We start from the raw sequence: 24,893 nt of genomic DNA, 5'->3' as shown, positions 1-24,893 counted from the left end.
ATGGCCTTTCATGGCATTTAGCTTGCAACAAAGTCTGGAAAAGTGAAATAATAAATGTTTTCTAAGCTCATTAATTGCAAACTATTGGTACTCGGTACTCCCTGTCCCTCAACCTAAACAACATATTGTACTGGCCCAAAAGAAGACTTGTTTCTCTAACACAAGTTAGTTCAAAGTGTTTGAATCAGAAACACTGGTAAGCAATAGAACTAAAGGCCTTCAACACATCTCCAGTGAGTGTTGGGTGCCTCATTGGTAGCACAGGACACAAAACATTCAATCTCAAGCAAAAATACTAACCAAAAACCGAAAGAAAAAAGGCCCAGGTTTAAGACACATATTTTCATTTCCAAGAGAAGGAATTACTCATTCCATCAATCCTTGTGAATGACATTTATTTTCCAACGTGTCTAACCTAACGATAGTGTGAAGGAAAACATTATTATCATTGTTGTATGTGTGCTTGCAAGTTGCTGTAGACATAAATTGACACTTGACCGCCGACAACTAAATCTGCAGACACAGAATGTTCTTGTCTAGTTCACACCAAGAAAAGTTCAGTGTGCAGATTTTACAATTTAAAGAGGAACTTACAGCAAATGTGCCATGCTTTGCTGAATAAAAAGACTTGCGCTGCGAGGAGAAAGTCAGAGACTGTTTTGCAGAAAGGAGAATTCTCCTTTCTGGTCACTCTCTCCTCTCGGCCAAGAGTAAACGAACTACGTGTTGTGGTTCTTGTGTCTTACTATCGGGAAGATTTTCCTGACAGATAGTTTATCATGATACCTCTTGTGTTTAAGACCGCAAGATGACTAACTTATTACTGTTTGCATTGAGCAATTCAACTTTGAAGGTGAGGAACAATTTTCGGATGGCCACACACTGCTCCTCATTATCTCCACTTGTTTGAACCAATCTCGACCAATCAAAGACGTCAACAAAGATGGTCTAGTTAGCAAGATGAATCATAAAAGGATTTGCCAATGGAACGAAATGGCACGTAGTTCCGGACTCCTAAATAGGCTTGTCAATTAAGCCAAACAAGCCAACTTTTCTCTGAATAAGTAATGAGAGAAGATATCATTTTTAAATATAATGAGTACAATTTTATTGTCATTGTGTGTGATTCCAACGAAACCCTCTTTCGGACACAGGATAAATAATTAAACTACCTAAGCTACTTCCGGACTCCTAACAGATACAGGAAATGACCCACTTATGAATCGTCCAGCTTTATCAACCATCTCTGACGTAAGTCAAAATCTCGATGGAGAAAACTAATGGAATGTTTACTTCCGGAACTGGAGTGGGTAGTCACTGCTGAGCTCAATTAGAAGCCTGGTCTGGTGTCATGGAGGTTTTTTGTTTGTAAATCTCTTAAAGCTCACCAGATTGACCACCACAAATTTACTACTGATGATTTTCTACTGATGAAAGGCAGGCATTAGCCAGAGCTCCTAAATGTTCAAACTTCTGTCAATATGGATATGCTATATACATCGTTGGTCTCCACAATTTAATCATTCTGTTCATTCTACAGAAATCATGAGCGCCAAAGTAGGCCACGGTCAATTTCAGTTTATCTAGACTGCCTAGACCTAACAATGTTACAAATTAATGACTTGTAATTAGTCGAATATTGAAAAATTTTAATGTTTTTAAATTCGGTAGTACTTCCCATGTTTGCTGAGCAAAGATTTGTGTGAAAGGACGTAAGGGACTGGCCCATATGGATACCTGTCCCAAATTTAAGCTGAGTTTGGTGACTGGTAATAAAGTTAAAAAAAAGTGTATTGTTAATTTTCAATTAATATTGCAATATTAATCTTCAAAAGAGTGTAGAAGTATTATGATTCATCATCTTCTACATAAACCAAGCCATCTCTCGTGTAATGCTCTCCTGAAATGTCAAACTGTCAAGGAAATTTAAAGAAATGGAGTTAATCTCATCTGTATGCTGTAAGGTGGGAATTAGTTTGCATAGCTTATCTAAAGCAAATGTACAACACTCTTTCATAGAGCCCACAATGGAGACATTTGCAGTGTTTCAGTGACAGAAGGAACAGCACAATAGCAGAAAGTATGAGTAAAATGACATACAGTAAAGGTAAGCAGGCTAAACCGACAGTCGTGTATTTATCATTAGTGGTGTTGCGCATAAGTGAAATTGTCTTGGTGTGTGCAGTCTGGCGGAACGAGTAGGCACTTCTCCCCTGCAGGAACTTGGGGCTCTTCCCGGGAGACACCAAACATTTATAGGAACAACCCCGAAATGTGACCTTTCAGTCTCTCTGCTTCCATTGTGGTGTAAGAACTTACTGCACCTACTTGGTGTAGCCTTTGCTCAAAGTACCACAAAATACTGACATCTATCTCCAGCAGTAGCGTCAACACTACATTACATAATAGTAGGACTACCCCAATGTCTTCAGCAGTTGAATTTTGCTATAAAGTAGCCAACACTTGTTTCACACAAGTTGTAATTACTTGATAAATGAATATACCGACACTACTGTTGACTAATTCAAGCTGTATTTTTGTTACACCTTGTATATGGCAATGAAGTGACCGTAATCTCAACGTGGTAACTCTAATTCTCTCGCACTGTAAGGTCAGATGCAAATATTTTTGCTGGTTTTATGATGCTGGTTGCTGTTTTCCCACTAATGTCTTGTTTAGGCAAATAGCGTCAACCACCTAACAGTTTCAGGGCCACACATTTCTCCCCTGATAATGGCCTTAAAAGAGGGCCTACAGGGGCAGTTCCTGCTCCGGCTAAGAACATGCATATGGTGCAAGGTCAGATAAACATATTTGTTTCATTCACTATCCTGTATTTAGTGATGTAGTCTTGGACAAAGCAGCCCACTAAAAACTATACGAAGCAAAAGTTGTATTAGTCTCAAAAAACAACTTCACACTATACCATTTAATTTCCAATTCCATGTCAACGGAGCCTATTTAAAAGTGATGAAATGCAATTTCCTCCTGAAACTGATAAAGGGAAACAGACAGCATTGCGATGTTTTTAAAGGCTCTCCAGCTGTGAATGGGGAAACGTGTGCTGCATAGCTAAATCTGAGCTGTTGTCAAGTTTGAACTCCTTCAATTCACATCTGTCTCCACTAGCCAAGATGTGTTAAGTGCAAGTGTCACCATTTAAACAGTGATCGGACCACATCCACAACTGATTAACCTGGCAACCTTCATCCAGGGAGCGGCACAGCTGATTATCATCTCTGGAAAGAACCCAGTCCTGAGATCCAAGGTCATTATAATTTCCAAAAAAGGATAAATCTTTCTGTGAATTCAAAGAAAAACAACAGCCTGCTACTGTTTCTTGGCGTGGTTTCATTTACACACTTGGGAAAAGATGAACAAGAAACTGCCAGCTGAGACAACATGAGTTAAAACTGTTTTATGTTTGACTGAATAGATGCACCCGAGACTTACTAGTGAGTTGTGTGACATAACACACAACACATTGCAATGAGACACTCAAATATTGGCTAAAAGAAAACTCTCTGGTGTAAACTTGAGGTTAAGGCCTTTTTGTGGTACCAAATCAACATGAATGTGAATTGTCAAGATGGGCAAAAACCTGGGTGGAAATTCACAATGAAGCTTGTGATGTGTATGTATCCAAAGATATTGCATATTAGGCCACTTGTTATGTCAAAATAAAATCACCTGATTAGATATAGAAGCATCTACATTGTTTCTTGTGAAATTCAAAAACCTCTTAATCTCAACTGACATATACATATTGTCTGCACAGCACAGACAAATGCCTGATTCAAGAAATAAACAAGGGGTCCTTGAGATAGATGAAGCTTCTAATCTGATGTATTTGTTTTGACAGCCGACGTCAAAATGAAACATCCGTGACTGTTTGAGATCAAGGAGTCTACAACTTGAGATATGAACAACGCAATGACTCCAGGGCAGGTCTCTAAACACTTACTAAACACAAGTTTATCTTAACATAAAGAATGCCTAAATCAGACCAGCTTCAAGATTTTGAAGAGGCTGGTAGTCAACATACAATCACATTAGCCTTAGAGGTAATGAAGGATATAGGTTATAGCTATTGACTTGTGTTGGCAACCAAAGCAGAGAATCATTTTCTCTAATATGTCTGGTAGTTTAATTGACTTTGTAATATGTTATACCTTTTCTTTTTTTTTTTTTTTTTTATTACAAATTTCTAGTCTGCAACAACAGCACCCCGTTTTTCTGCTCTGTCAGCATCAATGAGAGTTTGAATATAGTTTATTGTGTGTGTGAAGGTTCTAAAAAACAGAATCCCGAGCTGGCAGAAAAAAATACTTAATTATGCTACTGTTTCAAGATCTCAATTATTTCAAAGTCCAGACGCTGCAACAATGTATACAGAATATAGCCCACATAAACAGAGAGCTCTCTGCAAAACCTTTGCGGCCCATATTTTAAAACTATTACTGCTACATGTTTTGAAACGATTATTTTTCAACCAATCAAGTAGGATAAATTGATGTGTTCATTTACTTGAAGCCTACATCAATATAGAACATATAAAATCAAGTTGTTTATGTGATAAACAAAAGATGTGTATATTTTTATTAAAGTGTCCCTAATGAAGCATTGCAACTCTTTGCACCACATCTTTTGATGTTCACTCTCATGCACATTCTATAAGTTAAGGTTGAAAATTGATTGTGTGAAGGCTCCTATGTAGAGGCTCACATGAGATTGACTCAACAAAGAACTGGATTGTGGTATTCTTGGGTTCTCCTCCAGTGCATGTGTTTATTTGGACAGAATAACGACCTTGTCATTATCAAGGTATTTCATCATTAAAATAGCACAGTGACGGGGAAAAATGTATAGATATTTTTCACAATAAATCATTCAAATTGAATATACCGTCTGTGTGAGTTCTTAAGCAAAATGACATCTGTTTGCTAACCTACAAGGGCATCACATCCGGCTCCTTTAGACCTTGAACTGAATGCTTTAATCGTGAATGTTTTGGGACATCCTCAAGGTCAGATAGAGAGTCTAACATACTGCCCCGTAATGTTCAACAAATGCCATGACCCTGCAGGTATCAGCCTACTCTGTGGTACATATACAGAGAGAGAGAGAGAGAGAGAGAGAGAGCTTGCCGTGCACGGACCTGTGCTAAAACATCTTCTCATTTATTCTTTATGACAACTGCATGTTTCCACTACTGTAAGGTTTCCAATATTGTAAGTACAATACAATTTCACCATGTTACTTTGTAACACTGTTATGAGATATAACTTTCTGGATCCATGAAACCCTAGAGGTATGTAAAAATATTGGGCTGCTTGGACTATTTCTTAATTTCAGACCACAGCAGCAATGCATGCCTGCCTAGTAGTCAGGATAGGTACTGGTTTGGTAGTAGATTGGTTTATCACTGATGTCCCACTGACAAGACCCTCTTTATGTGGGGTGGTTGACCGTGTGGGAAATATCCCTTCCAAAAAAAATTGCACTTCCTGAGTTTGTTTATTTCTGGCCATACATTCCAAGTATGCACACACACTCTCTCTTTTACACTCACGCACAGACACACACACACACACGCTCTCAATTTCTCCCTCTCTCTCTTTTCTATGGTCGTCTTTGTGGACTGAGGGACAAAACACTGATTCATTTCTGCAGTAACTAGAGAGAACACATTGCTTTTTTTTTACATGAAATGAAATTTCATACACACCCTCACGCTCCACATTCTCCCTGTTTTGCTCACACAGGAGAGCTCTAGGTTAAATATAGAGGGGTCTCTTAAACTCCTGCTTATTCTCAGAAACAACACAGACAAAAAGACTCCAGGATATCAGCACAAGATAGAGACCTACGCAAAATGACTGACCCAATTCCCATCAGTGTGTGTATGTGTGTGTGTGTGTGTGTGTGTGTATGTGTATGTGTATGTGTATGTGTATGTGTATGTGTATGTGTGTGTGTGTGTGTGTGTGTGTGTGTGTGTGTGTGTGTGTGTTTGTGCGCGTGCACACGTGTGTGTGTGTGTGTGTTTAGGGAATGCTGCAACTTATTCTTCTACAAACTTGTTCGAGGAAGTCTTCAGTTGCCTTTTTAAGACTATGTACACCCTCAATTTTCAACGCTCTCCGCCCCTGTTGCAGCCAGCTAAACAAATGCCAGTGGAGGGACAAAAATAACAGGGTATTTCAACTGGCTCAGTCTATAAGCACACAGTATTTCAAAGTGCTGTTGCATAAATATGCTTCTGATATGTTTCAACAACTGGTAAAGTGCAAGACAATCCGCAGATATACTGGGACAGGGACTTATATCAGGGGTTAGCAACAACATTGGGGGACGAGAGGATATGACCCTAACTGATGGTCTTTTGATTTGAAGCATGAACTGAGAGGATTCAATCAGATTGCACAGAATTATGCGTCATATTACTTACACACATGCGTGCAGAGGGCACACTTTAGATAATCTGATGGAATCCATATACTGTATATTTACATTACAAGAAAATCCATAGGAAACACTACAATTTTAAAGTGATGCAATAAATAAATATGGCAATAGCTACAGTACATATAGTAACTTGTCACATCTTTTACCTTTGTCATGTCCTTTAAGTCAAATGATGAGACAATCTATTAAATCAAAGCAAATCTGTACTCGGGCTCACCTTTGAACTTTGTTCTATATGTAGACCTATGGCTATTCTATAAAAGTAGATATGTGAAATCTTTTTCACAAATATGTCTTTCACCCCTCTTCATACATTATGTTTTTTTCAAGTGTCCATACCAGTTGACATTCCTCCCCTACCTACCCAAATTTATGACAGTAGTAGTGACTCATTTAAGGTTTGCTTGTCATTACTGTGCAGCAGAATATTATTCTGAAATGTATTCATTCCGCAGCAAAGACAGCGCTCATTAAAACCATTTTACAAGGAGGATAACCTAAGTAGATTATTAGGATCATATTTTCATGGGAGAACACACAGCAAGAGCGTATTAAAAAGCCTGTGCAAACACCCCATGGACATTGATCACCTGAACACACTTACTAGAAAGCTCTCTGTCAACTGCGTCACCGAATCTCCCGTGGGATTTTTTAAAATATAGACTATTATCTTAATTCTAGGCTGCCCAAAACTGTTCTCGCGAGAGCTGCAAGAGGCATGGTTCCGCTATCTCGGCTTCACTAATCGGTTCACGATGTCGTCATCGACCCAGCCATCCCCTCCCACCCCTCCCACCCCTCTCCGGTCCCCGGCGGGGTTTAGCACCGCTGTGCCCCACCCCGGGCTTCTGCACCCTGTCTGCCCAGCCACCACCACTACGAACCAAACCCCACCTCCATGCTATGGCTGCTTGTGATGAGCACTGTCGTTAAGATAACCTACATTTTTCTTCAGCTATCCGTTCCCTGTGTCAGGTAGGCCCTTTTGCACGTGCGATTGTGATGGAGTAACCTGCTAGTTCTGATGAATGATGAATATAGGCGCGAGAGGAGAGGGAAACAAAACCCAGTGATTGCATAATTAAACAGTAGCCCAGTCTAGTCTAATTAACTGCAACACGGCAATTAAGTTAGATCGCACGCGCTACCCAAACAGGCTGTCTCAGTGTCGCTGGGGGAGGGGAGAGAGGCGACAGTGGGATCTTATCCCTCCCAAACACAAATACACACCCACACACCAGCACCCCAGCGGATCCTCTAATGCCGTTATCACCATAGCATATCCAACTCTCATTCACACTCTTACTATCTCACGCACACACTCACACACCACACACACACAGAAGTAGCCTTATGCGCTCTGACTCGGTAACCCAAACCCAAGGTCCAGAGGACCAATTTCAAGCACAGGCACATAACCTACAATCCGAAGAGGGCGTTAGGTTACCCCTGTTAGGCGACGGACTATGCAGGTCCGAGGTTTGGCTAGGAACAATAGAACACAATGGCCAGGAGCTCTGCTCGCGCTTACCGATGCGGCATGCCCGTGGAGGAGAGCTAACGCCATCCAGCACACGAGCTTCATGATGCTGCAGCCTCGAGCCTCCTCCGCCCGGTCTTCGGTGAATGAAATAGGTTTTCCTTCAGTTTTAAATATCCTGGTTCAATGTGCGCGACCGTTCCTACATCCAGCCTCCCGTGATCTTGGTCGGTTTAATCCCGCTAAAGCTCATGCGCGGCTATTGAAACCCAAAGCGATCTGTGCGCGGCCTTCCCGTTTTTTTTCTGAAGGATAGGACTTCAGTCTACGAGACCTGCTAGATGCACAGTCGGCAGGCGCCAGACTGCACCCTCTCACTTGCTTCTTTCCTGCCTCGATTCTAGCCTACTAAACGCGTGCAGGATGGTGTGCGCCGACACTACTCTTGTGTATGCGGATGCCCCCTGTAGCCAGCGAGAGCAGTAGCATGACTGTGGAAATCTCCCAACCTGCCAATTAGAGTAAACACTCCGGCTATTGAGAAAACAATTCAAAATGCCAAGCCTACTCAGCTGATTATTTTCATATAGCTGTGCGTAAAAATCATGATAAAAAAAAATAACTAAATAAGAAATAAAAAAAGTATGTTATGCCCTTTCCATAGGGCATTGCTACAAAACGCTTGGGAACTTACCTGTCATAGGCATATAAATTCAAAGACACAGCATGTCTTTATAAGATAATTCCGCATATACTGATGCAATCGGCCTAATAGTAGCCATTGCAGATTAGTTTTGTTTCATTGGTTTCAATACAGTTTAATTTGTTCTAGACCACTTTTCAATGAACTAAGATATTGTAGAAATACTACTACAAACAAGGGAATGACTAGGTCTAATGTCTCATGCACAATGCAAACGCAATAATTGATTGCTAAAGTGTTATACTACCATGTGACATAGCCTACTGGATTTCATAATGAGGTAGCAAGAAGAGTTAGAAACATGTGTCATAGATGGTGTTACCGCACATCCTAAAATAAGAATGGTTAATTGGAATGATAAAGCATGAATGAAGAAGCATGAATGAAGAATACTCCACAGGTAACTGAAGCCACATTGGTAAAAGCATTTCTTCTAACTACAATAAAGAGCTTATTAACTTGTTTTAACTGCAAACAGAAATCTTAACTCAGTAACATTTCCACATCCAAAGCATTGAGTGCTGCGTAAAACAAACAAAATATCATGCATATTATTGTTAATATTGTGCTATCAATGTGGCACAAACAAACACCATTACGTATACAATTACCAATATTTCTTAATATTTAAACACAGCAATAGTCTGTAATAGGGCTTTCATTTCAGTATGATGTGTTCACATATAAGGCATGAAAATCTTGTTCCATGTTTTTTCAATTTGAGCCCCTCCAAATGTCCCTGCATGGCCCTGTCAGCTACTGTATATTTGTCAGTATCAAGAAGATGCATGATCAATTAAAATATATTTCAATCAGACGTTGGAGCACTTCCTGTAAAAAAAAGTGATTTCTCCTTGGTTTCAGTGCTTGTTAATTAGATCCAAACAGCTTCAGGAAGCGACACACAAAGTTTGTTGGATTGCCTGAAGCATCTCAACAGCACCAAACACATCTGAATGCAATTAAGGGAATTCCATCAGTATATTTTGGGACACAGAGCATTCTATTATTGCATTGTATAGACCTTATTTATTATATCTAGAAGGGGCAGAAAAAACTGTTACACCTTACATGACAATAACTGTGTTACCTTGTTACCACCTTGTAATTAATATTGTATTATTATTTTAACAGTAATACTGACCAGTGAAAGATTGTCCATAGTAGCAATGAGTAAGTCTGGCCTGCTCAAGCTTGCCCGAATTAGCCACGCCCACAATTTGTGGTTTGGAAGTTTGGTCAGGACCTATTCCATTGAGAAACAACTATGCCCGAACCAGAGCGGTTCGAACCAATCAATTTTTTTGGGCAAGCTTTGTCTGATGATGGACAGATGCGCAACAGTACCTTGTCAATCACGTCACCTAAGCAGACTTCGGTTGTGGGCAGCCGTGGTGTACTGGTTAGCGAATCGGGCTTGTAACCGGAGGGATGCCGGTTCGATCCCCGACCAGTCCACCACGGCTGAAGTGCCCTTGAGCAAGGCACCTAACCCCTCACTGCTCCCCGAGCGCCGCTGGTTGGGCAGGCAGCTCACTGCTCTGGATTGTGTGATTCACCTCACTGTGTGTTAACTGTGTGCTGTGTGTTCACTAATTCGGTTAAATTGGGTTAAATGCAGAGAACTGAATTTCCCTCACGGGATCAAAAAAGTATATATTCTATTCTATTCTATTCTATTCTAAATGATGTTTGTTCAATATGTGACAAAACATTTTCTTGGAGAGTTTCAGTTGCATAGGAGGGAGTGGAGCGGTGGAGCTGTATCAGACTCAAATTCTGACTAGTTCTGTTCTGTTCAGTTATTAAATGAAGTTCCCTGTGTGGAAAAAGTGCTGTAGATTTTCATTAAGCCATTAAATTAGGGGTCTAAATTGATCATAAAACTATGGATGAGGTCAGGGCCGTTCCTTAATGGCCTGAAAAATTATCTTACAAGATCAGATCCACTTGTTTGAACATTTTGTATCAGTTTGACACACAGGTACCATGGAGACCTGAGAGGAATGAGAATGTGCCACACTTTTCTAAACCAGCTTCTGTTGATTAAGTGCGACAGATGTGGTGTGTACCTGGACTGCATCAGGAGACCACACCTTAACATTGTTTTCTGGTCATTTTTAAAGGTGCTTTAAGCGATGTTCAGTCACTTATGTTGACATTTAACCAGACTCAAATTCTGCCTAGTTCTGTTCTGTTCTGACACAGAGGGCTAGCCCCTCCCTCCCCTTCCCTCCTATGCAACTGAAACTCTCCTAAACACGCATCTCTTCGGTGAATGGCTGGAAAATTGGGTTATGTTTCATGGTCCAGGCTGCACCAAACTTTTAGGTGCCATTTTTGGAGCCTGTGTTGTCTACAGAGACCGCTTTATTTTACAGTGTAGTCAGGGTACAGGCAGCTAGCGATTATGACGAGATGTTTGCTCTATGTGGCAAAAATGTTTTAGCTTGGAAACCGCGTGTCATCACTTAGAACATCTTTAAAATCCCAAGAACTGCACACAGTGAGCAGTTTTCATCTCTGTACTAATTATACTAGGCCAAGGCCAAGGCTACAGGGCTTGATATTATTGTTGTGGGAGTAAGTCTATAGCAGACCATATAATTATATTGAAAAGTCATGTAACTTATTCTCCTACCCTACTGGCTAATCTTATTACATTCACTAGGGCGAGCGAGTCATGCGTTGCGTTAAAGACGTTGCTGTTTTGTTGTTTGTATATTCATGCCCTCAAGTCACGATTTGTCAGGAGTGCTCTGATTTCAGTGTTCCAAATTCCTCTTCCAGATGACTAACAGTGGTTAATTGCATGTGTTTCGAGTCCAGGCTCTGTAGATGAAATAGTGTGTAGAAGCTCTCCTCTTTTGGTACAGATGGATATCCAACATTCGGGGGAAAAAATGCAAAAAAGCATCACTTACTGAAAGGGGTCTCTCAAAATAAAATTGTGTCAATCTTCTCTACTCCATAATTACTCCCTTCTTTGACCAGACTTGTCCATTCCGCATAGTATTTCTTACACAAGGACAGCTTCAGTTGACCACTTCTTTTGTACAAAAGTATACAATTGACATTTTGCTTTTGGTTTTTCATAAAGAATAGTTCCTGGGATTTCAGGGTCATTTAACTTGGTATGGTTATAGTTTTCTCACATGCACAGCGCTGTCTGAGGGTACTTTAAGTGTATAGTCTGTGTATAGTCTGTCATAAATCTCGCTGTAATACATTCTATGTTTCTATTCAATGTGCATTTTGTGACAATATCTACACAAACAACAGATGTGATGCATGTTAAAATGCCTTCAGTTGTTATGCAAAATAGAGCCTTATCCCTTAAAAAAAATGGATGGTAAATGCAACACAATGAAATGGAAGATCTGATATATTCTTTGCCTAATCCGTATCTGGCACTAAACTGGAAGGGGATGTCTGATCGTGCAATTGCAGTGTAACTGCCAAGACTGAAATGTTAAGGCACATGCAATTACATCTGTGTCAATGGTATACATATGGTAAAATAAAAACATTTGCTACATTCTCCTTATTTCCAAGCTCAAAATGATTCTTTAGAATTTTCATGCACATCCATTTATTCATTGCTTCACACACCTAGACTCCAGATCAGATAAAGCGTGAGCTGAAAAACTTGGGACAACAAACAGAATTTACAAACACATCCTGCACCACATACGACACACAGGAGTTCTGCACTCAGTGATTGCTCAACAGGGGCCTCTAGTGTCACATTTCAGTGACCACAGTCGTTGAGAGTTGTTGTGACTACTCTTTGGGCCAATCAGTCTTTTATGCCAGTAATGTCTGAGGTTGCAACACAACACAGGGTTCATACTGTTCCTATCCACATACACACACAAGACATTGTTTTATTCAACAATCAGGGTGGGGAGATGAATTACTAATGCCTAGCCTAGCTTGAAGGTTGCTTACGCAAGGTCAGAGGTAATAGATAGCACATGACAGCATACATAATTTTGATTATCAAATTGGGAGTGTAATTGGGATTTTAGATATTTAACGTGCGCAAACAGAATTTTCACCTCAGCCTAGGCAACATTGTGAAACCACTGCTCTTATTTAAGAACACAACTTCTAAAGAAGAATCAACATCATGAGATCACTGGGGTCATGGCTTTTATGGAGATACTTTGCTCACCTCAAGATAATGTACATCAGGACGCAGAATAGATGTGACTGCTCTTTGGGCCAATCAGTCCTTTACGCCAGTGATGTCTGAGGTTACAAAACAACACTGTCAGATATTGACTGGCTAACCTATTTGTGAAACTGACAACGGGAAGAAATGATTCGATGCGCATATACTGACCCACAGATCACGACAACAGAATAAAGGATCTTTAAATAAAGGATCATTAAAAGCATCTTGCACTATATTAATGAAACATTGCAATCAGTCCTGGCTAAAGATTCTTGAGCGCAGCTACGCTCCACTAAAGTCTTTGGTCATCAGCAACCCACTAAAACCTGAAAAAAAGAAATTGACTAGTTCACAACGTGCCCTAGTGTGTGTAGCGATTAGCGAATGTGTATGGGACAACACGAACAACCACAAATAATTGAAGACACGGGAGACACCATTTTTACAATTTTTGATTTTTTTTTTTTGTCTCAAAATAAAGGTCACACAGCGTATCGAGACCATCTACAACAGGAGATACAAAACATCCAGGCAATCATTATGCACGCTGCTGCCAGGCCTCACTACACACACTTCTATACACAGATGCTGCAGGGTGTGTGTGACTCAGGAAAATTTACACAACGCTGTTTTAAATGTACACTGCAGCAAAAAGAGTAAATAACAAAATCAAAAAAAAAAAAAGGAAAGAAATGAACAGATTTATACAGTCACTTACATTAGACCACAGAATGGCAAAAATCTGTACACACACTCGCCGCAAGCGTCACCTAAACCTCTCACCCACACCCACACCACTGCAGGAGAGAGCGACTATAAAAGAGGTTAAAAAGAGGAGAAGAGCATTATGGGCAAGTTTTGGTGGAAAGAGTGAGCATGTGATGCTGATGTTAAAACTAAACAAACAAAAAAAAAATCATCATCAACTTCGTTATGTTATTTTGAAAACAAAAACAAAAAATATCTGATATTACAATTTACAATATACAGCAAATGCAGTGATTTACAGAGCGTAGCTATCACACGCTCGCAGCGGTAATCAATCGCTTTTTTTTATCTGTTTCCTCAAAAAGGATTCCACATTTACACAAGGTTTACAAATATACAATTATACAGCAGTCAGCACTACTGGGATACAGTATAGATACAGGTCAACATCAAAAACCAGAGAAAAACTACAAACTTTATGTATATATTTATAAGTATATGCAAAGGTCTACAGCAAGAGTACACTACATACATTTAAAGAAGCAAGACCAGGTGTGCATGTGTCTGTGTGTAAGTATGCTTGTGAGACAGAGAGAGAAAGAGAGAGAAATAGAATACAATACGTACATTTAGAGAAAAAAGATTTGAGTATATTTCTCCCATGCTCAAAGATTATGCCCTGTTAGCCTTTAGGGACAATGAATTTGTTAGCTAAAGGGAGTGTGGCTGTATTATCAGTGAATGTTGGGTTGTGTGCTGGCCAAAGTTTATGTGCATGTGTATCATTTTTTTTTAAAAGTAGTTAAATGAAACACTTTAATTTCATAGAGGGTGGAGTCGAGAGATAAGATAAACAAAAGAACTGAAAGAGATCTGTGATGTTACAATTGAAGGTGGGCCTTCAGACGCCACCTGGAACTGCCCCATGCCCGCGGGTGCTGCCGGGCTCACAAGATGCCGTTGGGAGGGGCGCACAGGGGGCCCAGGTCCACGCCGTTCTTCATGTAGTACTTCTCCAGCTTGGCAAGGATGTGCTTCCCGTAAGTGTACTTCCTCAGGGTGGCAATGTGAGGCCGAATCTGTGCACGCACACGCACACACACACACACACACACACACACACACACACACACACACACACACACACACACACACACACACACACACACACACACACACACACACACACACACACACACACACACACACACACACACACACACACACACACACACACACAATATAAAGCATTTATTGATTGCACATAATCACCATGTCTCATTGAGATGTGGTGGCGTTAAGCAGGGATATTGTTTACCCATTTCAAAACACCAAAAGGCATTGTACAGTATATATGTATGGGTTTGGAGTCTCACCCAAAACACTAACATACGCAGTGAACATCTCTTCGCTCACTCACCTTGTGCATGACAATCTTCCTCTGGGTGGGCTCGGCGACGTCGATCATCTTCTGCACCACGTAGTTGGCGTACTGGTCCTTCATCATGGTGTAGAGGGCACTGTGGGGGCCGTCCGCCATGCTGCACACCTCGTCGATCAGCAGAGCTCGCTCCGCGCGCAGGGAGTGGGTCACACACTTCTCCACCACGTTACTGCACCACACACACACACAAGTACAAACCGTCACACACCGGCAAAAGGAGGACGAAGACAACCGCGTGGAAATTGTTTATGTTGCTTTGCTGAATAAAAATGCTGGTTCTAAAGCAGCAGTGTTTTTTCCCGTACTTCTGAAAGCTTTGCTGAAGATTTACATGACAGTGATTACACTTTCTCAAAAGGCATGGCCAGACTATGAAGCAAAAAAAAGTAATCATGTTTGTCATAAAATATTTTAGAGCTTAAAGAAAACCTCTAACCACATGGCTTAAAACAAGGCTTAAATTGACAGGATATGTGAGGTTGTGATTTAATTGATCCCATTCTGATTTCATGATCAACTTTTAACAATCTACTACTAAAAGGCTTCAAGTAATCCTCACCCATAACGTTATTTAAACCTTGCTATGTGTTGGTGTGTGCTTTACCTTGCAAACTTGTGCTGACTCAGTCCCAGAACATTCCCCCGGATCTCCGAGACGATCTTGCTCTTGTCCTCCGCTCGCCCATGCTCCAAAACGTGTTGAATCACGTAATTACCGTACTGGTCCTGGAAGAGGTAATGTAATGACCACACTGATCCGGGCACAAACACAATCTACTGACAGCCTAAACGGAATACATTCGCAGGCCTGACAGACAGGAAATGATCTGTGCCTGAAATGATCAAATACATTCAAAGACAATGTAGAGAATAGTAATAATAAATTGTACATGACCGAGCTAAAGCCTGAATTCAGGCACCACACCTAAACTCTATCAGGCCTGCATTCGAAAAATATACTGAGCCCTTGGCTGTTGTTGACAAGTAAGAAAGTAGTAAGTACATACACACACTCTCTCCAATTGAAATTTCAGTATCGCTATACTCGAAATTAAATGATGACCTTTTTACACTTACACTAATTAGTTGACTGCATTGAGTGGCTGATGTTATGTGTGTATCTGGGTCTGACCTACACAAGCTGCTCTGTGTGGGGATGTGTGTGAATGTGTGTATGTGTGCGCGTGTGCATGCGTGTGTGTGTGTGTGGGTCTGACCTGCACAAGCTGCTCGGTGTGTGTGTGTGTGTGTGTGTGTGTGTGTGTGTGTGTGTGTGTGTGTGTGTGTGGGTCTGACCAGCACGAGCTGCTCCGTGTGTGAATGTGTGTGTGCGTGCGTGCGTGTGTGCGCGTGTGTCTGACCTGCACAAGCTGCTCCGTGTGGGTGTGCAGCTCCTCCAGGATGGGCAGGGTCTGCTCTGGGAGGCAGTGCTCAAGGATCCGCTGGATTACTCTGCAGCCGTAAGGATGAGTCGACAGAGCAAACACCTGCACACCACACACACATTCATTTACAGGTTAATACACGGGGACAGTTAATATGGTTGTTTCTTTTACAGTTTTTTTTCAATTGCTAACGAGCGTTTGTCCATTCATTTGACACATTTTCAAAACTCTAAACACAGACTCTCACCTACAAAACACAATTGGCCAAATGGATCATTTTCCTCTCAAAAGCACATCCCATGTTGTTACACCACATTTTGTTACATATACACTAACTCCTCATTTCTCTGCACACACTAACTTTACCCAAACACTGGAAACCTGACTCAAAATGAAGTTATTTTGTCAAAGAATGAAGCTTGTTTTCACTTCACAAGATACATGCAGTCAATCAGAGTACACTAGGTTTCAAAATACTGGCTACTGTTGACATTACAAAAACTGCATAGACTTTTATGTTTCAGTTTTACAGGTATTTGCATGTAAAACATGCATTCCAGCATTTTTACACTAAATTTCTTGGTTGGGAACTGTATGTCCAGATGTCCACATTCAAATGCATTCCAGTAAAAAGCAAATCTTTTTTTTTTTTTTTTTTACTGTTTACTAGGCCTACAGGAGGTGCAGTATAAATAGTGTTTACAGTAGACTATGATAGAACAGAAAAAGTTTTACAGCATTGCAGTGAACAAAATATCCATGAAACACAAGAGCATTCTGAACAAAAAACAACAGCAAAAAGCCCAGATAAAAAGGGGGTGAACAAAAAAAAAAGCACAATATTACTGTGTCTAATCTCTGCACCTGCTCCTCTCAGTGCTCCTGCACCTCTCACTGCATCTCTCATTGGGCCTGCTATTCTCCCTGGGCCCCTTACTCTTACTCTTCCTCGTCCAGACATTACGGTATTTGTCTTATTCAGTTTCTGCTTCCAAAAACATCACCTCCTCTTTTTACTGTGTAAGTGTCAATGTAATAGAGAGCAATAACCCCTGCCACTGAGTCTAAGATAGACTGGAATCAGCTGTGTTTGGCCCAATTTACCCAACATAAATCATCTGTATGTCAATTATTCGATTGTTTGTTTATTATCAGCTGAGATATATTGCTTTTGAAATGATAACATTGCAGAAGCAGAGGTTTTTAACTGTATCTAAGGTTTGGAATATTGTTTTAACTATTGTGGGATGTTGTGTGTTAACATTCGAAAATAATACAAAAACGATCCATTATTTTGTTGGGAGGTATAGTTTGTCTGTTAAGAAAATGTAAGCATTGTGAAAATGTATTCACTGACTGCATACTGTGTGAAAACAACATGAAATGTGTGAATGGTATGGCCACAAAAGACCGATGCTGTGCTAACTGTGTTTAGAGTTTTGAAAATGTGTCAACTGGACAAACGCTTGTTAGCGATTGAAAAAAACTGTAACTTGCATAAAACACTGTCCTGTGGCTAAAACACAATGCGGCTAATACACAGGAAATTACCGTACAGTAATTTCCAGCATATAAGCCGCATTGTGTATAAGCCGCAGGACAGTGTTTTATGCAAGTCAAAAGAAACAAAACCATGTTAACACCACATTAACTGGCCCCCTGTATTAACCTCATAGCGGAAGAAATTTTGCAAAATCAATGTATAAGCCGCGGCTAATAGTCGGGAAATTACGGTATGTATCTACAGTTCTCTAATGACAAACACACACACAAAATAAAGCGCACTAACAGGAAAAAAGATGGTGTGGTAAGTTGGTGTGGAAGACGACCCACCTGTCCTTTAAAGGCGTCGATGATGAACTGGAGGGCATGAGGCTGGACACACTCAATGCACTTTTGCACCACATGGTTTCCATTTTGATCTTTCACACACTTCAGGACGTGCCCATCCAACTCCCGCACCATTTCACTCTGTGCAAGCACACACATAGGGTCATGTAAGTACAAGTAATGCAAAAACGCTGATTTTAAAAGGAAGCAATGTCTAGCTTTTGTGTTCGAAACCACAAAATGTTTCTGGACTTAAACCATTTTCATTTTGAAGTCATAATGACCTGTGACTGACATTCTGAATAAGTTTTAGGCCATTTCTTGCAGTTATTATTAAAAGGTTAAATCAATACAGCTAACCAAAAAAAATAATTAAAAAAAATAAATGGAGCTACAATATAAGGACCAAACGTGTTTGTACAGCTCTTCTCATTTGGATTAAGCTGCCTCTACCAGATGTCTGCACCTTCTGCTAACTCTGACATAAAATCGATTACACAAACAGAGTTCAGGGTAAACGTTGTCTTAGCAACGATGAGTGGCATTATGAGTAAATCATTTCTTTGACCTCTTTTTTTTATTACAGTCTTGTTTATATAACTGAATTGCAAATTCTAGCTGACTGTTGCAACATGCTGTCCATTAACTGTTTTTTTTGCGGAACCACTTTGTGTCAACAAACTCCTTCCAAAACACATTACAGTAACATTAAAACAATCTCCCTCAACAAAAAACAGCGGGTTCCATTTCAGGACCAAACGGCGTGCCGCTACAAGCCTGTACTCACAATGACCTGCTGCTCCGAGGGGATGAACTCCAAGGCTTTCTGGATGACCCGGCAGCCGTACATCTGCAGCGCTAGCGACAGAACGTGACCCCGGATCCGTTCGGCCAGAGCCAGCTTCTGTTCCAGGCTACCAAACTGTGGACAGCACACGGGAGTAATATGCATCAGTAGGAGACAAGCACATACCAACGGATCAAGAACCAAAGGAAATAGGTTGGAAGTACAGCGTAATTTACCCTTAGGGTTAAATTAAGATCCACAGAGAGAGCAGTACTGAGGATAAAATACATGGCACAGTGGGGAAAGGTGTACAATTTCAGTGGGTCTCTTGACTGCATGCACAAGTATAAATAATATATTAGGCTCCATACAACGACTGGTAGGGGAAAAAAAATCAGACCATTTCAGTGATCACCAGTGGCGCCTTTCCACTACGGGGTAAAACCCCGGTGTTTGGGGTAAAGCCTCGGGCTTGACGTCTTTCCATGATCGGGGCCGGCCCTGGGCCAGGGCTCAAACGGCCTCAGTCCGGCCCCGGAGTTGGGCAGGGCCGAACCGAGGCCAGACCGAGGACTTCGAATGGTAGTAGGAATGGAATCAAACGTAACAATGTTTTTAGCCTAGCCAGCTAGCTGCTACCGTTATTTCAGTTATTTGTTTCGGGAAAGTAAAATATAAATAAAAATGGACGCTAGTTTTCACGTGTTATACCACTTTGCAGCATTCCTGGTCACCCCGTTTTGAGTCAGTGCTTGATTTGTTTAGGTAGTAATAAGTTGCCAGCTAGTTCTCCAACGTCCGAGTGAGGGGCTGCTACAGTCCGCTTTCATGCAGAACTACTGTATTAACCTACCGTTAATATTAGCCTATGTAGGCGTAGGCTACGTTTTAGTTTCAGCACTAATGTCGGAGGTTACTTCTGCTATGATAGGCGGCGATATGCATCTCTCCCGGGAAATTAACGTAGGCTATTACGTTTGTATAGTAAACATTCCAAGTTCACGTAAAACCCCAGTGTTTAACTCAGTAGTGGAAATACAACACTGGGGCTAGGCACCGGGGTAAAGCCCAGGACCGTAGTGGAAATGTCCCACTGATATCACTACTCTACATAATAAAGCTGCCCCCTTTCAGCTGAGAAATCCTAGACTATTTATGTTAGCTACTGACTTATGATAATTTATTTTGTACCAAAACACAAATTCAGTCCGTCAATTTTACAGGGCCACACAAAAGGACACTTCCACAGAGAAGTGACAAGGTAATTTCAATCCCACACACCTCAAAGAACTTCTGAATGACGTAGTTGCCAAACACGTCCACCATGAGCTGATAGGCCGCCTGCAGGATCTCCGTGAAGACCAGCTGCCTCTCAGATGGACTGGCCCGCTCCAACTTCAGCTGGATGAACCTGCAGCACCAACCAAACAACAACAGAGTGTATCAAATAACCAATCACTGCTCAGGCATAATGCCTCTTGGGGGTCATTAATGTTATTTGTTTTCAATGACTGGGTGCACAATAGTTCAATAGTTTTGCACTGAATCTGCTGGAGGGAAAAAAATCCACCCTAACAGACCATTTGTGGACAACTGGACACAGTCTGAGAAGGGAGGGAAATTCTACCTGGCAGAAACATTACGGAGACGAAAAACTAGTGCAATTAGATTAAAGAGCACAAGAAGACTCGCAAGTAAAAGTAGAATTCGATTCCTACCAGGTAAACAAAATATGAGTAAATATATGCTCAACTTTTAGCTCCACCTACTGGCAGCCAGAAATTACTACATCTGGCTGGGTGCCAGTCAAAGGGATGCGAAATCATGGTGCCGTATTTGGTATTCTTCAGAATTCTTATTTTCTGTCTGAACACTTTTCGGAGATAAGTAAAAATCAGCATAGACTCAAACGTTTCTTGCACTCTGCTTCTCGTCTTCCACTCCCAGAAACATAAACCTACAGAAAATGCTCACAATGAGTGAGTGAACATAGACATGCAATTCTTTAGTCAGGTCATGATGCTGAAGGCAGTTGTTATTCTACTACACTCGTGGTACACTACACTCTGCATGTGTCGACGCAACTACTGGCTGGCGGGCAAGTACCGCATTCTCCAGCAATGAAACCCAGTAAACGAATCAAGGATCTTGCCAGTTTTACTATACGAAAGTTGGTGTTTTGAGGTGAAAACGACATGCCAGATAGTTGTTGTGCGATTGGATGCACTAACCATCAAGGAGACAAGTCAGGGTTTTGTTTGTTCGTCTTTAAACTACCGTACTTATCAAGCTCTTATCTTATCAAGATCTTAAGTTCACGATGGAACAGATCACTTGGTGTACAGCTAAAAACATTAGCCACTGTTGTCAGCGTTTCTTGCCCGCCAGTAGTCACGTGACTATGAATTAGTATAAAGTATGAATTGTTCACATGAGCATTGCAAGTCCAAGCCGAGCATGAATTTGAACTATTTCGTGCTCGTTTTGAGTGTTACTGTATCTTGAAATACTACCCACATCGATGGGAGTCGCGGGCCTTGCTTTGCTTTGCTCTTGCTTTAGTTGCATTAGTTGCCCTAAATATGAAATATTTTTCTTTCAACGGATGATGATCTACTTCGAGGGACAAGCTTTTTACACACATTTCTAATGTTGGTTTATCATGTTATTTTATTATGAGGCCAAAATGTGTTCATTAATTGTGCAGCCCTGTATTCTTCTAACACATTCACAATTCGCAACTCTGCGTGAATAGCTAACACACAAACCTGGAGCCATGCTGGTCCTGGGAGAACTCCATGACATGTCCAGCGATCTCTCGCAGCTGCAGGTTGGGATAGCGGTTGTTGCGGAAGTCCTCGAGAAGGCGGCTGCGACCGGATGGCATCACGTCTGACATTCCATAGCGTAGCCGTGACGACGGGAACAGCTGGCTGCTGGGACTGAAGAGGGAGGAGCCAGAGGTGGAGCTGCGGTACTTGGCCTCCGCTCCCGGAGCTGCGGAGATGAAACGCCCGCTCCCATTGGTCAAACCACCTGTCAAATAGGTGGCAAACAGCAGCAGAAAGGGTGAAATTGAGTGAGGTTACAAACTAAAGGCGCATGCCTCACCACAAGATTTGAAACAAAATACAGAGTATGCGGAACACAGAAAATATAGAACACACACAGATAAGTGATACACAGAGGTGGAAAAGTCCAGCTTCAGAAAGTAAAAGTCCAAGCATGTATTGTTATTCCTGTGCACTGGTGATCTCAGTTTATGTTTCTATGGTCCAGGCTGGACCAAGTTGTTTTTGGAGCCTGGGATTTTTTACAGTGTATTCAGAGCACATGTAGCTAGCAGATAGCGAGGTGATGTTTGCCTTTGGCGACAAAAAATGTTTTAGCTTAGAAACCGCATAACATCGCTTAGAGCACCTTTAAAGGTACAGTAAGATGGAATGCAAAACAGATATGCAAATTCTTACCAAGGTTGAGGCTGGAGGAGGAGCCATGGTTAGACAGGGAAGGGGGTGGGGTCAGTGAGTGGGAGTGTCCAACAGGTCCAGGAGAAGGGCTGAAGCCTAGGCCATTGTAGAATCCTCCATGACCAATGGGATTTAGGCTGCTAGGTGTTCGTTTGTACAGCTCAGAACTACCCGTCAGGGAATCACGGCGAGAGGCACTACCTGTGCTTGAGTTAGCCACTACACACAGACACACAGACACACACACACACACACACACACACACACACACACACACACACACACAAATAAATCAATTACAAACAATCTAATTCACCACAACAATCAGTGCAGAACACTGTTAGTTCTAATTTGTTCTTCCAATAGACTGACTGTAAGCAAGACACTGCAGCCTGCTGCTAAATTCAAAAGGATGCATCAGGGTCCTACTTTCATTTGAATTCAAAAGGAGTGTCACATAAAGCAGGGCTAACTGTTGTCGCTAATCTGTCAAACACTACATGATCTGCCATCTTGAAATCATACACACTCCACAAACACACTCTCCCTCTCACACACACACACTTACCAGCTGTGCCGAAGCCCCCCAGGGATCCGAGTGCAGCCCCAAGCGATGAGGACCCATTGGCACTAAAACTGAGGGAGGAGGAGCCAGGCTGAGGCGGGCCCTGAGAGAACAGGGAGGAGCTCTGGGAGGAGGAGCTTAGAGAGCCACTCCCATAAAAGGAGCTCCCGCCCAGCGCTCCGCTGCCCTGCTGCCCTGTTGCCTGCTGGGAGCTCAGGGTTCGGAAGGCACCACTGGCTCCGCCTCCAAGTCCACCCCCGCCTCCACTGGCTGATGCGGCTGCAGCAGCAACTAGGATTTAAAAACAAACAATACTTGTGTGAGACATTGCCATGCACTAGTTTCTGATTTAATTATCCAGGCAAAATAGTAGGCTCTCAAAGCACTGTTGTGTCAGTCAGTCATGACGGTGATTGTAAATGAAAAGGGTCTGTTTGAAATGGAAGGCAGCTGACTCACTCCCTTCAACTGTCTAACGAGTCACTTGCCACAACAGACATCAAGGCACCAGCTATGAATGAACTATGTTTTCGGACAGCCTAGCAAGATACTAACACCAAACGGTGTTTCCAGAATACCAACAACTGACTGCTTCACTTCCCACTGAATAAGAGACGTTCAAAAGAATATTTGGTTGAAGGCAGTATGAAAGATACATGAATACTGTCTCGAGAATTTTAGACAAACATTTGATTTGGATATGCCTCAGTGCCTTACGCCACTAAATGCTATCTAAAACGGCAGGATTTTTTTTCCTGTTTCAGGCACTGCCAAAGTCATTATAGGCAACACTCAAGTAATTTAAAAGTAATAACACTCAATAATATTATTGGCTCTTAATAATAAAATTCCAGGCATGTTCAGGGTTAGAGAAACCACACTCCCCATTTATTTTCCAGACAGTGATTTCTCTCCTAACCTTGTAATGCCTAGTAGACAACAAGTAGTATGAATACTAAGCAAAACAGTTAATCAAATTCATACTGTTGATTAGGACAGTGGTTCTCTAACTTTTCACAATAGACCACTGAAGTTCACCTACAAAAAAGCTACCATCTTTGCCCATATAAGGAGATCCGGTATCTTTAGATTTCTACAAAGGGAAAATAATATGGATATTTGGAATTCTCACATCTGTTAAACTCTCGCGGGGACGTTTTCCTGAACAAACTTTTGTTCTCTGCCTTCAAATGGATACTGTGATCTCCGGTCTGTGAAGGCGGCAGACTTTGATTTTTGCTACCCCAGAGCTAACTTTCGATGCAACTTGCCAGTAAGATAGTTAGCAAGTTAGCTTGGCATGGCATAACCTGTGGAGCCAATTTCCTCCTACAACAGGAAAATGACCCAAAGCACACCTCCAAACTATGCAAGATAAGGAAGGAGCAGTCAGCTGATATTCTGTCTGTAATCCAGCCAGCGCAGTCACCAGATCTCAACCCTTTTGAGCTGTTGTGGGAGCAGCTTGACCGTATGCTACGCGATAAGCACCCATCAAGCCAATCCAACTTGTGGGAGGTGCTTCAGGAAGAGTTGGGTGAAATTTCTTCAGATTACCAACAAATTGACAGCTAACCGACCCTGCTGCAACTGGAGAATTCTTTGACGAAAGCAACATTTGTTTTGACTATATTTCTATTCATTTGATGACTAAAAGTGTGAGTTTCCATGGAAATGACCCCAAGCTTTTGAACGGTAGTGTGTGTGTGTGTGTGTGTGTGTAAATATAACAAATTTGAAGTGACTATTACATCTCGAAGACTCAACAATAGCACCACTACAGAAAGTCTGCATAGCATCAGTGGCACCCATTAGTGATGCGCGGGTCGGGTATTTTTTCAACCCGCGAGTCCCGCTTTTATGAAATTATTTG

General features: G+C 41.5%; 2 protein-coding genes across 6 annotated transcripts in view; both read right to left on the bottom strand.

The window, feature by feature from the left end:
* The window catches only part of sdc3 (syndecan 3), a 28,258-nt gene extending 19,912 nt beyond the window's left edge, over positions 1-8,346 (bottom strand). The window contains exon 1 of the mRNA XM_062529418.1: positions 8,000-8,346. Coding sequence (XP_062385402.1) covers positions 8,000-8,053 — 54 coding nt within the window. The 5' untranslated portion in view covers positions 8,054-8,346. The remainder of the gene's footprint in view (positions 1-7,999) is intronic.
* A 4,924-nt stretch (positions 8,347-13,270) lies between these two features.
* pum1 (pumilio RNA-binding family member 1) overlaps positions 13,271-24,893 on the bottom strand; it is a 24,910-nt gene continuing 13,287 nt past the window's right edge. For all 5 annotated transcript variants that reach the window (XM_062528917.1, XM_062528921.1, XM_062528919.1 and 2 more), the window contains exons 13-22: positions 23,024-23,311; positions 22,456-22,674; positions 21,754-22,021; positions 20,267-20,396; positions 18,986-19,120; positions 18,202-18,339; positions 16,345-16,470; positions 15,588-15,709; positions 14,960-15,152; positions 13,271-14,618 (exon numbers count right to left, since the gene is read on the bottom strand). In XM_062528917.1, the coding sequence (XP_062384901.1) occupies positions 14,487-14,618; positions 14,960-15,152; positions 15,588-15,709; positions 16,345-16,470; positions 18,202-18,339; positions 18,986-19,120; positions 20,267-20,396; positions 21,754-22,021; positions 22,456-22,674; positions 23,024-23,311 (1,751 nt within the window). In that variant the 3' untranslated portion in view covers positions 13,271-14,486. The remainder of the gene's footprint in view (positions 14,619-14,959; positions 15,153-15,587; positions 15,710-16,344; positions 16,471-18,201; positions 18,340-18,985; positions 19,121-20,266; positions 20,397-21,753; positions 22,022-22,455; positions 22,675-23,023; positions 23,312-24,893) is intronic.

Source organism: Sardina pilchardus, chromosome 24 (assembly GCF_963854185.1).
Source record: "Sardina pilchardus chromosome 24, fSarPil1.1, whole genome shotgun sequence".
Lineage (NCBI taxonomy): Eukaryota > Metazoa > Chordata > Actinopteri > Clupeiformes > Clupeidae > Sardina > Sardina pilchardus.
This window is presented reverse-complemented; position numbering and strand designations above follow the sequence as displayed.